Source organism: Podarcis melisellensis, assembly GCF_964234715.1.
Source record: "Podarcis melisellensis genome assembly, chromosome: 4".
Lineage (NCBI taxonomy): Eukaryota > Metazoa > Chordata > Lepidosauria > Squamata > Lacertidae > Podarcis > Podarcis melisellensis.
In genome coordinates this window covers 82,752,821-82,768,648 of record NC_138531.1, presented here as the reverse complement: position 1 = coordinate 82,768,648, position 15,828 = coordinate 82,752,821, and the positions used below count along the sequence as shown (strand labels likewise).

Below are 15,828 nucleotides of genomic sequence, written 5' to 3'. Positions count from 1 at the left end.
GCCCAAAGGTTTAGAACAGTACTCCCAGAGCAGAGGGAGATTGTGACTACTTTACTCCTTTAGTCCTACTGCTGTGAGCTGAGCAACAGTGTCATCCATATGGGAGCATGGGGCTGGTCTCCTCCAGACAAACCACAAACTGCTAACCAAGAACAAATGCTTGGTAGGGTAGCAGAACTGAAAAGAGTGTGTCTGAGGCCACAGAGATCCCCAGGACTTGGGGGGGGGGGCAGAACTAGTTACTTCCCACCCATGTTATCTCAGTGCCAGTGGTTGGACAGTTTCTCATCATCAGTTAATGGCCCAAGAAGCAATGGCAACCGTTGATGCAGGAGTTGGGATTTCTTTTGGCAAGGTGGCAGTGACAAGTGAGGCACGTTTCCAACAATGCAGCAACGGCAGCCATAGGGTGGGACAAGATGGCATTGTTGGTGGGTACATCTGGGGCCTGAGCCACGCCCAGTGGGGACATGGGCAGTGATGTTGCTGGGGGGCGGGTTGAGATGACAATGCGGGGGACCAAGCAGACCTGACACAGATCTGGGTTAGGTCCCCTGGATTGCAGGGAGTGGGGGGGGCATCTGCTATGCTCGGCTCTAAAACGACTGACTACCTGTTCATACATCTCACAATTTTGAGGGTCCTTAGAATGTCTGGGCAACACCAGGCACTTTCAGCTAGTAGACATACAAGTTTAAAACAGTATCTGCATTTCAAGAAGCAACTCCTTTATTCAATGTGCTTCACCACAATTCTGGAATAAGGTTTGACTTAAAATACTTTTGGATTTTGTGTTAATGTGCCAGGACAAATAAGGCTGCAAAATACACAAGTACACAGAGATAGCTACTTATCTTTCAACATCCAGGTTGTTTGTTGCTTATCTGTCTTCTGAAGCTTTGTTTTGCTGCTGCTGTAGCTGCTGCTTGTAGAGTTGTCAGGTAAGTTTTGCCACTGAACTGTACGAAGTGTTTACCTTGCGCTGACTCTTTTTATCCGAATGCATTTGTGACTCTACTAGTTGCTTGATGGTGTTTGGTATCTCATTCGATTCCAAAGAGATGATTGGTTTGTCAGTAAACTGGAAACCTAAAGATTAGAATTGAAATTTAAGAAATGCATTTTAAATGACTATTTCAAATGGAACGTTGTGTTCAGAAGTTTATTCGTAGATGATGTTAAACAGCAGTTACAGTAGTAAGAGCTATTAGTTGGGATGCACTCCATTCAAATTTCAACTCTGCTATGAAATTCTGAGTAGTCTCATAGAATTACTTGAGGTTTTACATGCTGTTAAGATTCCTTGCCTGCTGCCAAGCTCTGCACTTTTTCTGCATTTATACAGAATTGCAGAACAGTCACTCTGTGTCAGTAGTAATATGTTGACAATAATGTCAGTTATCACATTTTGAATAATATAACCAAACCAAACAGCAAACATAACTAGAAAAAACATGCTGTCTGAACTAGTTAACACCCTTAATTGGTACAATGCCACAGAATTCCCTCAAATTCCATACTTCACTTCTTAACTGGGACAGAACTGTTTTCTCTTTACCATATGACAACAGTGAGGTTACTGAAGATGCAATAAATCTAAGCAAAATTTCTCTAAGCAATGTTCTTTACACACATTCTTCAATACCTCTGAAATTTAGGCATTAACATGTTTCATGAAATTCAGAGAATGAATTTTAGAGCCAGCTGTTTTTACCGGAAAAATCCGAGGGCTCCCTTGGACAAAAAAAAAGACACCAACCAGGATAACTTGGAGCAAAACAGCAGCCTGTAGGCTTGGCCTTTATTGAACTGTTACAACAGGGTATTCCCCTCACTTGCAGGAGAGGAAAGACACAGAAAAATGGTGTGCAAGACCTTATAAAAACTTTTGAAATTCCCATCCTGTAGGTCAAGCCCACCCCCAGAAACATAATGCATACATTACAGAAAGAATGGGTTGAGGGAGGAGTTGTGGTGGTAACCTGAGTGTCCTGTCACCTGGCTGATTCCCTTCTCTCCCCCCCTCCCCATGAGTCATTTTCAGAAGACAAAAGGTAGTTGCAGTTTCCTGCCCCCTGAAGGAAGATCTGATCATTGTCCTTTGTTCCAGTCCATGCTGAATCCACTCCCATATGGAAGTTCTTTGTGATCTTGATTGTCTTCTGTCTAGGACCATCAGGGTTGGCATAGCAACTGGGCAGGGCTCCTGTGGATGTGCTGGGATGGTGAAGGGGTTCCTGCTACACTGTGAAATGCAGATGCATGCAGCAACTTCTACTGTGCAAACACTTAATGAAGTGAAGATTCTTGAAGAAAAATGCAAAACAGATCCAAATAATGCATTATACAGTCCGTGTGGCTATCACTTAGCTCTCAACCCAAACAATTAGGTTGGTAAGGTGATAACTAGATCGGCTCACACGATTCATGCTACTTCTATCCACAGCCATTCACTTTAGAGAAAGACTCTGCTTTGGATGTAAATTAACAGGAATCATGTCACCAGCATGCAGGTAGCTGCAACACAGCTATTCTGCCAGCACTGTGTGTCAATTGGGTCTCCCATGCTGGAAAATTACATGGAGATTTGCCAGAAAGAGGCAGAGGTCCTTTACCTTGGATGCAGCTGGAAATCCTGCTTGTTCCAATTTCTTTCCATTCCTTAACATACCTAGGGACAACAAAGTCCATTCAGTAAAATGGAACAAAAGTTAGCAGAAACACTCTCCCCCCGCCCCCAATGGCTTAATGCTTTGAAATATAGGTAATATGGTAATATGGCACTATGCTGCCATTAACACATAACCTGGATATTTAAAAATAAGAGCAGCCTTTTTGACAATAAATAATTAAGACTTGGAAGAAGAATAAAAAGTCAAATTACTCTTCGTAGTTGAGTGCATTTGTCCATTTCAGCAATTCATCCACTTCCCATTCCATGACGTTATCTATCCCCTCATCCTTCAGAGTGTTGATTAACCCTTCTGCTGCTCTTTGAATTAATACTGTTGCATTTGTGTCCTCAGTTTTAGTTTGCAGGCTTTCGCCAAAGTACCTAGGAAACAGGAGCAGACATTTCATTTTACAAAGGGGTAGCAAAAATAACTGTGTCCTGTGGTACCTTAAAGGCTAATGCATTAACTATGGCATCAAATCTTCATATGCATGAAAAGCAATCCTAAACTGGCTATCATACAGGAAAGGGAGAGGGGGTTAGATGGAGATTTAATGCAAAAAGAGCAGACAGTGACAACTGCCTAAAAGCAAAATAATAATTAACAGTGGACCACCAACAAGGCAGTGTTCATGACAATGTAAACACCCTAGGAGGTTGCTAGTTTTCTGCTAATTTCTGAACACTGAAAGTTCATGTTAATACCTAGAAAGTAACAAGTTTAAACTTCTCAGGACACCTCTATATCGGATCCTAAGACGGCCATCCTTGAGCAAAGGAACTTTAAAAGGAAGTTCCAGGATGAAACTGCTGAATTAAAATTTATCAGGCAATTCAATTCTTTCACCTGTTGCTTGAATGGAAAGTGCAGATTTTCTCACACTACATGTGACACCAAGGCCGGGGGATTGTGTTATCACCAGGACTGTCTTGTCAACTGATCACCTTTTGATAAACCAGTGTCTCTTCTTTTTGCATGTAGTTTCCCTCTGAGCTTATTTCCCTTACAGTACGGACAGCTGGCAGGAGAGCAAGACATGCTTGTACCTGCCCATTGGCAGTGGGAGGCTGAAGCAGTTTCCATTGGATGGAAAGCCCTTCTCCCTCTCCATCTCTGCTTTTCAAACCTCCAAAAAGCAGAGGTTCCAAGAGCCAAACAGGGCTGTGTTGTGAAACCTCTGTGTTGTAAAATCCCCTTGCTGTTCTTTAAATCACTGGTTTTCAGAAGTTTAATCGGCAGCACAATTGTGACTTCAAAGTGCATCACCTGCTGTCTGTTTTTCCATTTCAGGCATTTTCCAACACAGTAAACACAGGTGTTTTATTAAGATCGCAGAAGGCCACCATACTTGGCTGGCAGGATGCTTTGGGCTTGGTGGGGCCGAAATGAGCCAGCAAAAGCGATGGAACTTTTTAACCTATGATTTATAGCAAACTGTGTCTAGTTGGCCAATTAATATAGTGCCTGAAGGAGGAGGCCTTTAATCATGACAACTGTATGAAGGGTAATAAAATTATTCAGAAGATAAAATTAAAACAGTTCACTGTTATGTACAGCACTTCAAACCTGCAGAAGCTCACATTTTTTTCAGCCACTCTATTTTTCTTCTTTTTCTTTTTCTTTCTACAGCTTGTTTCTTCTGCACCTTGCAGTAGTGGAATTCCTTTATTTGGATGTTGTCTTTAGCAGTTAAGGGGTCCATGCCCTTCCAAAACTGAAACACATTTTTTCACAAACTGTTACAAATGCGTAATAATTTTCTGACCCTTGTCAATGCTAACCTCCTTCCTTCTCCATTTATGCCATTGTCTCTACATTGGTACCTCAGGTTAAGTACTTAATTCGTTCCAGAGGTCCGTTCTTAACCTGAAACTGTTCTTAACCTGAAGCACCACTTTAGCTAATGGGGCCTCCTGCTGCTGCCGCGCCGCCGCACAATTTCTGTTCTCATCCTGAAGCAAAGTTCTTAACCCAAGCTAATATTTCTGGGTTAGCGGAGTCTGTAACCTGAAGCGTATGTAACCTGAGGTACCACTATATATGAATTTCCTGGCCACACACAGCTCTGCAGAGGATATTGCTGTTCCTGTACAGCCACCAAAATGTAACTTCCTTGCCTCTCCCCCTCTTGTTTTGTAGTGAAGCAAATAAAAATAAAATCAATGAGCTTCAGTTCTTCTTGCCCATGCTCCACTTAACTGACAGTTGCTTGCAAGGGCAGAGGAACATCAGAGAATGGTTGTGTTTGTTGTAATACAGAGGATAGAGGATGCTACCACAGAGTTTAGCCTTGCTGTCATCTTAGGTGTTCTGGTAGTCTCTTAACTCCAGAAAGATCCATGCTGCCTGGTAAAACATGGGAACCAAGGCCTCAGACATGCAGGGCAAAAAATAGTTGGCATTTGCTGACATCGATTCATACTGACATCCTCCTCAGGTATGCATACCGGCACAAGAACACCAATACATGGAAATGTATTTTTTTCCCCCTCCTGCTCTTGCCTATAACTTAATTAAGCCATCCCAGGCACTTCCTAATTTGGTGCTCTTACGAGTTCCCAGGAAGGAAGCAGCTTACTAATAGCAGCCTCGCCACTGACTTTCAAGCATCTCTTTGAAGATATTTTTATGCTGACACGTCTATGCAGCTGGTTCTTGGTTAGCCAGTCATTTTAATTATGGCTTTTCCCTAATTGTTTCTATGGTGTTTTATGTTTCATTATACTTTTATATACGGTTGTACATCGCTTTGATGTTTTGTATGGGTTGGCGGTATGTAAATATATTTATAAATAAAAGCACTGCTGCCGCCACTGCCACATTAGAATCTGTTAGCGTACCAGAGGTATACATGTGGTACCCTATTTGTACTCCACAATCTGTTGAACTCGCTACTGGCTGCAGAAAACTCAAATCCCAATGGTATACTCACTTGTACTTCCTTGTGATACTCTAGGACACTCTCCTAGAGCTTTCTCCCTTTATTCTCATTAAAATTGTATATATACCCACCGGTCTCAGGTGGGTTCACAACATAAAAGTTTCAGTACAAAAGCACAAAATACATAATAAAAATAATTAAAACAATAAGCAATTCTAATGTATACAAACTAATAAAAAACAAACCCCCAGCCCAAAACAACCCCCAGCCCACAAATACAAAAATCCAAATTGACATTTTAAAACAATTTAAATAAAATAAATAAAACAACACAAACCCAAGTTAAAACCCCATCCCCAGTTAGAACAGTAATTTTAGCTAACTGGACTTTTCAGAACACGAGAAGAGCCCATCTGTCCAACATCCTGATTTCATAGGGGACAACCAGGGAAGCCCATGGGAAGCCCACAATCAGAGCCTGAATGTTGCAGCCTGATTAGTGATGATGATGATGATGATAATAATAATAATAATAATAATAGTTGTTGTTGTTATTAATAATACCCCGCCCTTGTGGCTGGGTTTCCCCAGACAATCTGGGCAGCTCCCAACAAAATCTTAAAAATTCAATAAAACATCAAACATTAAAAACTTCCCTAAACAGGACTGCCTTCAGATGCCTTCTAAAAGTCAGATAGTTGTTTCTCCTTGACATCTGATGGGAGGGTATTCCACAGGGCGGGCGTCGCTACCGAGAAGGCCCTCTGCCTGGTTCCTGTAACCTCACTTTTCGCAGTGAGGGAACCGCCAGAAGGCCCTCGGAGCTGGACCTCAGTGTCCGGTCTGAATGATGGGGGTGGAGAGGCTCCTACAGGTATATTAGCACCACCAGGCACCTTGTCATGTCATATAAATTAGCTTTGCTGGTATTTGAGAATGATGCAGCAGATGAAAATGCTTTTATTTTATTACTCTGTTGGAAAGGAGTCTCCAGCCATTATTCTCTATGCGTTGGTACCAATCCCTGTGATCGTCAAAGCTTGCTTCCTGGAAACTTCGCCGTTGCCTTGACTTGGCTGCTAGCTTTGCGTAGTCTTTGGGACTGTTTGCACATAGATCCACAACAGGTCTGTGGGTAAATATCTTGTAATATACACATGGAGGAAACTTCACCTGCAGAGATATATACAATTTTAAAATGAGAAACTTGATTATTGACTACTGCACTTTTTTAAAAAAAAGTGTTACTGTTATTTTTTTAATTCTCTGTTGGTTGTCGTAAATGGCCCTTAATTTTAGTTCCTCTCAGAACTAGAAGCAGACTGGATTCTGCATTTCCCTAAAACTTACATTTAGGGCCTATGATGGAACTCATTATCATTTGCATTTGACAGACTAGAGAACAGAAAGCAATTTTTACAGGTATTGAATTCAAATGAGCAGAAATAACATGTAGGACTCGTCTTCCCAGGTCGACCATTTAATTGCTAAGATAAAATCCTTCTCCCTGATGTATTAGCTTTCCATGTAGATGAAGATTACTTTTCTAGGGAGAGTATTAGAGTCTGCAAAATCTCAATTTTATTAATTTACATTTAACAGACTTCAAAATATGCAATATAAAGTATGTAAGATGTTTAGGGACGCGGGTGGCGCTGTGGGTTAAACCACAGAGCCTAGGACTTCCCAATCAGAAGGTTGGCAGTTCGAATCCCCGTGACGGGGTGAGCTCCCGTTGCTCGGTCCGTGCTCCTGCCAACCTAGCAGTTCAAAAGCACGTCAAAGTGCAAGTAGATAAATAGGTACCGCTCCAGCAGGAAGGTAAACGGTGTTTCTGTGCGCTGCTCTGGTTCGCCAGAAGCGGCTTAGTCATGAGCGCCACAACCCAGAGTCGGCCATGACTGGACCTAATGGTCAGGGGTCCCTTTACCTTTACCTTAAGATGTTTAGGTATCATTTGCACTTTTGACATTCATCTAAACCAAGGGTGAGGAATGCTTTTCAGCCTGGGGGCCTCATTCCATTCACAGCAATCTTCCTAGGGCCACATGCCAGCTGTGGGCAGAGCAATGAACCACAATCTTATCTTTGTGCAGGAGACTAATTGCCATACATATTGCCATACTATTCTCCATCCAAACAAGCAAGGGGCATTAGCAGAGTTCAAGAATACATTCCGGGCAGGTGAAAACACTGGAGGTGTCATGCAAAACGAGCCTGGGGAGAAATGGAGTGACCCAGGGAGATTGGCAGAGAGGTCTGGAAGACCACATTTGGTTCCTGGGCCTGAGATGCCCCACCCCTAATCTAAGATACTTACCCCACCTAGTCTGAATCTTATATGAATCCCTGCTGCAGCATCTATAAATCCTGCCTGTAACCAAAGGAAAATAATTATGGCATCTTGTTTGTTATGAGACCCTTGGAGAACAGATATATCTAAGCTTTCTGGGTTGTAGATTATTGTTTACCTCCCTATTTCTCTTAAATCTTGATTACTGCTTTGCTTTGTTGTTGCTGTTCTAGCCAGTTACCAATAATTATTTGCAAACCTAGTTTATAGCGCATTAAGGAGCTGCAATCCTATACCTAATTACCTGCAGAAATTTGGCTGGAACAATTAATCTAAAATTATATAAACTGACTTCTTCATGGAGATCTCAAAACTATGGCTAGCAAGATGAGGCAGGAAAAAAAGGAGGACAGGAAGGTAGGCAAACAGGTTTTAAAATATTGATTTGCAAAACTCACTTTCAGCACACTAAGGTTGCAATTCTGTACCTACATACCTGAAGGTAAGCTCCACTGAACATACAAAGATTCAGAGAATCATAGAATTGTTGAGCTGGAAGAGAAGGGCATCTAGTCCAACTCCCTGCAGTGCAGGAATACATATAGGATATATATAGCAATACATATAGGATTGTGATGTCAAAGCACATTAAATGTGTCTACTGGCGTTAAAGCTGGGTGTTTCATAGTAACAGACACCGTTAATTATTTGTATTATAATTTACTGTCAACAGGTCTACAGTATGTAGCTAAAACATCTCTTGAGTAGTCAGCCATTTTAATAATTGCTATGTATTGCTTTTAAGTATTTCTATGTTGTTGTACACCCCCCCCAAAAGTTTTGCAAGAGGGTAGTGTATAAATACTATTATGCATGAATAATAGATAAATAAATAATAGTTGACAGATAGTAGTGAAACAGTGAAGTTAAAACAATGATCCTCTTCAATCTAACCCTTACCTCTTTAGGATCAATGAACCTCATCAGATGATAAGGTTCTCCGCATATTCTAAAGGAAATTAGGTCTTTATAGTAGTCAAACACACCGATATCCTGGCCACAAGAGATAAATAACAGTTGTTATTGTTGGAAGCTACCCAGAGTAACTGTGGCAACCCAGTCAGATGGGCGGGATACAAGAAATTCATCATCATCATCATCATCATTACCACCACCATTATAGTTTGTGCATAATTAAAAAAAAAAAAATTCAAAGGCCAATACATCCTGACAAGAAATTGTGGACTCTTCTATTCCCCTTGCTTTAAAAGAACCAAGTAGCTTTCTCTGTTCCAAACAACTTAAGGAAGGGCTGTGACTCCTTAGCAGAGCACACACTCTGCATGCAGACAGTCTCAAATTCAATCGCTGGCATTTCCAGGTAAGACTGAGAAAGATCACTGTCTGAATGCCCCTGGGGAGCTGCTGTGTGGACTTAACACTGAGATAGATGGTCTGACTCAATATAAGGCAGTCTCCTAGGTTGCAGATGATGGGGGGGGGGGGAATCCACCTGCGCCCCTGGAGAACTGCTGCCAGCCAGAGCAGACAAGACTGGTGTACATGGTCTCAAGTTTCACACTGGACAACTGGTTCAAGAAGACCTTGTTTAATGCTTTTTCTGAAAATATCATGCCTGAACTTCAGGTTACAAGAGGCAATGGCAACCCAGGGTACTTTACCATTGACCAGTGCCTCTTTGTGACATATATTTATAGGCAGTCACACAGACAGACACTCTCATCCAAGTACTGTATATGACTTTTATTTGAAGGAACTTGTAATCATGTTTGGTTTTCCCTTCTCAACGCTTCATCTTGCCCCAATTCTTGTTGCTTGTTCCTTTCCTTTTGTGGTTTCTCCCCACCTTATGCTTTGCTCTAGAGGGTTTTTCTCCTGAGTTGCAGTGATACACAATACAGGCAGCTCCCAATTTATGTGGGGGTGACATTCCAAGGCACTGTGCGTTTAAGTGAAATCGTGTATATTTGAAACACCATTGAAAAAGTCTGCAAACACCCCATTCTGCCCTGCCCTATCCCAGCCAGTTTTGTAACATTTTTGTACGATTTGGGGGTCACTACAGAGGAATGGGAGCTTCCTTTCTGGAACTAAGATCTGTGGGGTTCTTATTTGATGTCTCTGGGATCATGATAGGAGAGAAAGGACTAATACTCTTCTCCCTCCCCACAGCTGTAATTCTCCTCAAAAAGCCCATCGGGTGCTATTTCTATTTCAAAAATGACATCTTAATTGCTTTCATATAGTAGGCTATAAAATAAGGCAGGAATGGGAAACCTTTGGCCCTCCAGATGTCACTGAACTTCAAACTTCCATCAGTGCCAGCCCACCCAAGAGGCAGCGTGAAGCATCTGCTTCAGGTGGTGGAAGCGCAAGAGGTGGTGCCCCTGCTCATGAGGTAAAGAAGACGAGCAGCCGCACCTAGCAAAACACTGTTGCTCGGTAGTGGGAAGCTCTTGCTATTGCCGAGAATTGGTGGAGGTGCAGCAGTGAGGTGGGGCAGGGAGCAGCACATTCCCATTTCGCCTCAGGTGGCAAAATGAGATGGGTTGCCTCAGACTCCCATCACTCCTGAAGACTGGCCATGCTTGCTGCGGCTGAAAGGAGTTCTAGTTCAGCAGCATCTGGAGGGCCGAAGGCTCCCCACGCCTGGTACAGTATATGGTAGTAATTTGACCCTCAGATTCAGGAATACCAGGCTGACAAGCTAAAGTGCAGTCCATGTGCTACATCACCAATAAGGTTATTATTTCATTTTAATTCATTTATTTGTTATATCCTGCCTTTTCCTCAGATTGGGACTTACAGATAAAAATACAAAAACACAGATAAACATTTACCATTGTTCCTTGAAGTTACAACATTGATTATAGTTATAAGCTATGATCTAGAAAACCACAGAAAATTAAAACCAAAACCAAAAAATCTAACTCATACTAGAGAAACCCCAGAAGCAGATTATTCTGAGGAAATGTATAGAGAAGTAGCACTTCCAACTTACCAGCCATCTTTTCCAGGCTCTTTGAATAACCGTTGCTGCTCTACTTTCTTTTTCATGTTCCTCACTGAGGTACAATTCTACGACAGCATCCGTTTTGGATGCTGAATGTCTTGAATGTTTCCTTCAAATAATACATTTTAAGATATATCATTCAAACAATTAGCAATTCATTGGTTTTTTTTGAACTTCCCTCATTAAAAAAAATATACAAGATAATTTTGTCTATAACCAGAACTGGACTTACTATTTTACATTTCATAATTTAGGTGAGATATTGACAAACAAAACTATCACACAAGACATATATAGTTTCTGCAGAAAACATAGAAAAAAATAAAAGCAAAAGTAGAATGCCCCCTGCAAGGAGGGAAACCAGGAGGTAATAAATGCTGGTGGCTTTGATAAAGAAAAGCATTTTTTACAATGGTTTCAATAATAGATAGTAACATAATCTAAACTCTTTGAACTTACAAGTTTATTCTTTTATGATCCACAATGATAACAACGTGCACTCAACTTAAAAATGGCTTGCTTCCACTATATCATGCAGAAGTGATGCACTGGAAGTTAAAGGCTTTTCTACATTCTCTGGGTATTTCATTCTCTGGGTATTTACTCAGGAGTAATTTCTGGTAAATTCAATGGGGCTTACACGCTTACCGAGGAGTAAGACCCACAGAATACAACAGAGCTTACCTCTGAGTAAAAATGCATAGAATCAGGCTGTTTGTTATCTTTTAGGTACAGGCAACTTCCCACCTGCGCTCCAGACACACAAGTCCAGCCCATCCCATTACACCCCTTCCCCTTTCCACCCTCTTCTGGGTCTGAAAATGACATGTGTGTTGGTGGTTGCATGCCAATTGAAAGTGCGCAAAATGGCTGCTACTTGTATATACTTGTATCTTTCAGTTTACAGACTTACCCACGCTTTTGTTGGCTTCTGGAGGGTTTAATTTCCATTGCAGAAAAATGCTTGAACCTGGATTATCCTATACAAAGAACCAATGGATCAGAACAAGGGTTTATCGCTCATTTTCCTGACTTTATGAAAACTCATTATGTGCCTTAAATGAAGAATGACATCGGCAAAATAGTGGTTGCCTTCTATACAGTACCAATTTTCATTCACACACATCTAAGTACATTGTTGGAGCAGCAAAATAGAACTTTTCAAAAAGATGGACAGAAACGGTATTGCACAAACCCCATTCTCTATCTAATAGGATCCTTGGTGTTTCTTCACAGATTTAAAGAGCAGGGCTGGCCCAAGACACTTTGGCACCTGAGGTGAACCACAAAATGGTGCCAGGGCAGAAGGGGCGAGTGAAGATCTACACCAGGAACAAGGGTGAAATAAGGATCTACATCGGGAACTAGGATAGGGTGGGGGAATCAAATAAACCTTACTCGATGGTTGAAGTGGGTATCAAAAGCAGTTGTGGTGGGGAGAAAGGGGCCCATTTTGAACCAGGCAGGTGCAGTACCCAGGAGAAAACAGAGGGTAGCCCCCACCATTTCCTGCCAAGGTTGGGGGGGGGACTGCCGAGGAGGTGGCAGATCTGACCTCCAAGGAGTGCACCAGCGGCAGCGTCCATTGCATTCCTTGGAGGACGGATCTGCTGCCCCAATACATCCTGCCACCTGAGGCAGTCACCTCACCTTGGTCACAGGTGCCTTGATTAAGAACGTTTCATACGATGTAGTTTACAAACTGCTGCCCTAATTTACAAAGTAAACAAAACTGGATTTGAATAAAAAAATAGCAAGCCAGCAGTAATTTGTTTAAATGAAGATAAAAGTGGCTTCATTGACACGTCTTCTAGATTGCATTGTAAATGCTTAATAAAAGTCGCATTTAGATTGGATTGCAGCAATGTACTCTATCTGTGGAGCTGCCTTTGCAGGTGGGTTGGAAACTTCAACTGGCTAAAAGGAATCTGACAGATTATTACCCAGGGCCAATAGATCAGGTCATACTAGTTCAATATTAAGCCGTCTCCATTTGCAACCAGTGTACTTCTGACCTCCATTCAAAGTTCTCTCTTTTGGGGCATAAGGGTTGGAATAGCATTGGTGCATGATACCTCCCCAAATGTATCTGCTCAAACATTAAGATTAGCTTCAGAGCACCTGCTCTGTATTTTTCTCTGACACTAGGTAGGAAAACACAAACGGGGGGGGGGGGGTCTTTTCAGTGATGGTGCCAAGACTTTTAAAACATTTTATGAGAGGCGCCTGCGTGGCTCCCTCTTTAAGGACTTTTAGGCAGCTGGCAAAGACTATAGGTTTCTTCAAAACTTCAAAGGGACTTTCCCAGGGAAGAGTAAATCAGGATTTAAAAGCGAGTCATGGGTGCTTCCAGACTGCTGCTATTTAAGGTGGGATCCTGGTTGTGTAATTGTCGAGTTTGTTTGGCAGTTTTGCGCGCGCACACACACAAATACCCTGCACTTCTCCAAAAGAACTGGGTTTTTTGCCGTAAGGAAAGTGATGGAAATTTAAACTGGAAAGCAGGGTGGGTGTGGTGCATATAGCATTGCTGATATGCCAAGTAATCTAACTTCCCCACAAACGGGGAATGCGCCTTCAACAGCAAACAAATAAGGGAGAATGCCAAATAAACCACCCGTCTGGAAGAGCCCTTCGTCCCCAAGGAAAAGGCCAAAGAAGCCCCACCTGAAAGTTAGGAAGCGTCACCACACAAACAGAAGCTCTTTGTGCGCGCACGTGTGAATGCTCCAAGAAATGCATGCACAGGTTCTACCATATTCCCTTCCGCGTTTCTGCGCCCCCCCCGAGTGCTGTGGTGGCGGCTCTTCCCCCTCCTCGGAGCCTCCCTTCCCCTCGTCCCACCCCCGGGTCCCTTTTTACCCTCGCGCCCATAAGGAAGCGGCCTTCGTCTCTCCGCGTCCCGCTCGCGGGGTGTTTTCCGGTTGCCATAGGAACCCCCGGAGGCTTCTCGGCCTAGTCCCTTCCCCGGCCTGAGGCGAGCCAGGGAGGGGCATGAAGAGGAGCCCCGGGTGGAAGAGGGGAAGGCAGGCGGAGCAGCGCGGCTTCGGCCCGGTCTAGCTTCATTAACGTTGGGAAGGTCCATGCGTCTTCGAAAACGGGCGCGATAAATACATAAAAAGAAATTAGCAACCTTGTTTCTGCCCATGTTAACAAAAGCTATTTTATTATCAGAAATTAGTAGCAGGTGAAGTTGTTTTGTCGGTTTTTTGCAATCACCTGTGAATGGCAACAGAGCAAAGGCTCTAAAAGAGGCAACTGCAAAAAATTATTATTATTATTAGCACTTTTCCCGGGGAGTCATTCTTTTTTTAACTGATCCTTTTTAACTGATCCTTTAAGGACTTGGGAGGGCGTTGCTTTTGTTTTATTTTGGTTGTGTATTTCATGTTTTTATATTGCAATTTTATCTTGCGAACTGCCCCCCCCCAAGACCTGTGGGTATAGGGCAGTATATACATTTAACAAATAATAACAGTAATAAATAATAACCCATGAAATATTGCGAAGAGTTATCCTCAGCCCTCAGGGAAAGGTGGAATATAAAGCCACGCCATAAATAACACACCTCCGAAACCACAAGATCTAGCATGTCTATCCCAGGTCAATTATAATTACTCCTAGATAGCTAGTTCCAATAGGGAAGAATTAAGGGGCATTAGTTCTTAGTTAATTAAGTTCAGAGATTCCCAAATTGGTTAACAGGCTACCAGCAGCCCAGAGCTTCATTCAGCTGGTTTGCAACATGCCTGTGGATTTGGAGATGACATATCCACCACACTAAATATTTACATTGATTTTTAAAAATGTTACTTTTGTTTCTTATACTTTATTTTATTGTATTCATCTATGTTTTGAATTCTGTGGAATTCAATTTGTTGTAAGAAGTAAAAGACACAATAAAAATACAGTTCAGAAACAGTGTCTAGCACAGTGCATTACAATTGCTACAACAGGTAGAAAATGTCATTAAGTGATCCAACAAGTTTTCATGTGGTTTGTGTGTGTGCGCACGCAGGTATGGGAGGTGGGCAAGTTTGGGAACGACAGTCCTGGTTAACTGGTCCCATCACCTCCTGGCAAATAGAAGGGGAAGAAGTGGAGGCAGTGAGAGATTTTACTTTCTTGGGTTCCATGATCACTGCAGATGGTGACAGCAATCACGAAATTAAAAGATGCCTGCTTCTTGGGAGAAAAGTGATGACAAACCTAGACAGCATCTTAAAAAGCAGAGACATCACCTTGCTGACAAAGGTCTGTATAGTTAAAGCTATGGTTTTCCCAGTAGTGATGTATGGAAGTGAGAGCTGGACCATAAAAGCTGATCACCGAAGAATTGATGCGTTTGAATTATGGTGCTGGAGGAGACTCCTGAGAGTCCCATGGACTGCAAGAAGATCAAACCTCTCCATTCTGAAGGAAATCAGCCCTGAGTGCTCACTGGAAGGACAGATCCTGAAACTGAGGCTCCAATACTTTGGCCACCTCATGAGAAGACTCCCTGGAAAAGACCCTGATGCTGGGAAAGATTGAGGGCACAAGGAGAAGGGGACGACAGAGGATGAGATGGTTGGACAGTGTTCTCGAAGCTACAAACATGAGTCTGACCTAACTGCGGGAGGCAGTGGAAGACAGGAGTGCCTGGCATGCTCTGGTCCATGGGGTCACGAAGAGTCAGACACGACTAAACAACTAAACAACAGTCCTGGTTAAAGGACTTCTTCCTCCTTATAACCAGAGTTGTGAATACGCTGTGTTGCATCCGAAATAAGTTAACCAATACTGCACATTATAAAACCCTCACCATCTCCACTGCCATTTAATATGCTTCTGCTGCTCATATTTATGTATTTTGTTAATTTATATATAGCTTCCATCTCACTAGCCATCGCCACCTCTCCAATTTCCAAGACATCTTCACAGCAAGAACGAGTAATATCTTCAC

At 42.4% G+C, this 15,828-nt stretch overlaps 1 protein-coding gene across 1 annotated transcript; it reads right to left on the bottom strand.

Annotated features, from left to right (window-relative positions):
- Nucleotides 1-707: 707 nt before the first annotated feature.
- Nucleotides 708-13,839, bottom strand: LOC309369366 (protein MFI). The gene is given in 12 exon segments (XM_081910246.1): nucleotides 708-1,089; nucleotides 2,616-2,671; nucleotides 2,885-3,055; nucleotides 4,256-4,389; nucleotides 6,529-6,729; nucleotides 7,877-7,930; nucleotides 8,346-8,428; nucleotide 8,431; nucleotides 8,810-8,902; nucleotides 10,872-10,992; nucleotides 11,797-11,863; nucleotides 13,746-13,839. Coding segments are annotated over 11 exon segments (1,104 nt in total). The 5' UTR covers nucleotides 11,835-11,863; nucleotides 13,746-13,839; the 3' UTR covers nucleotides 708-937.
- Between the last annotated feature and the right edge of the window lie 1,989 nt (nucleotides 13,840-15,828).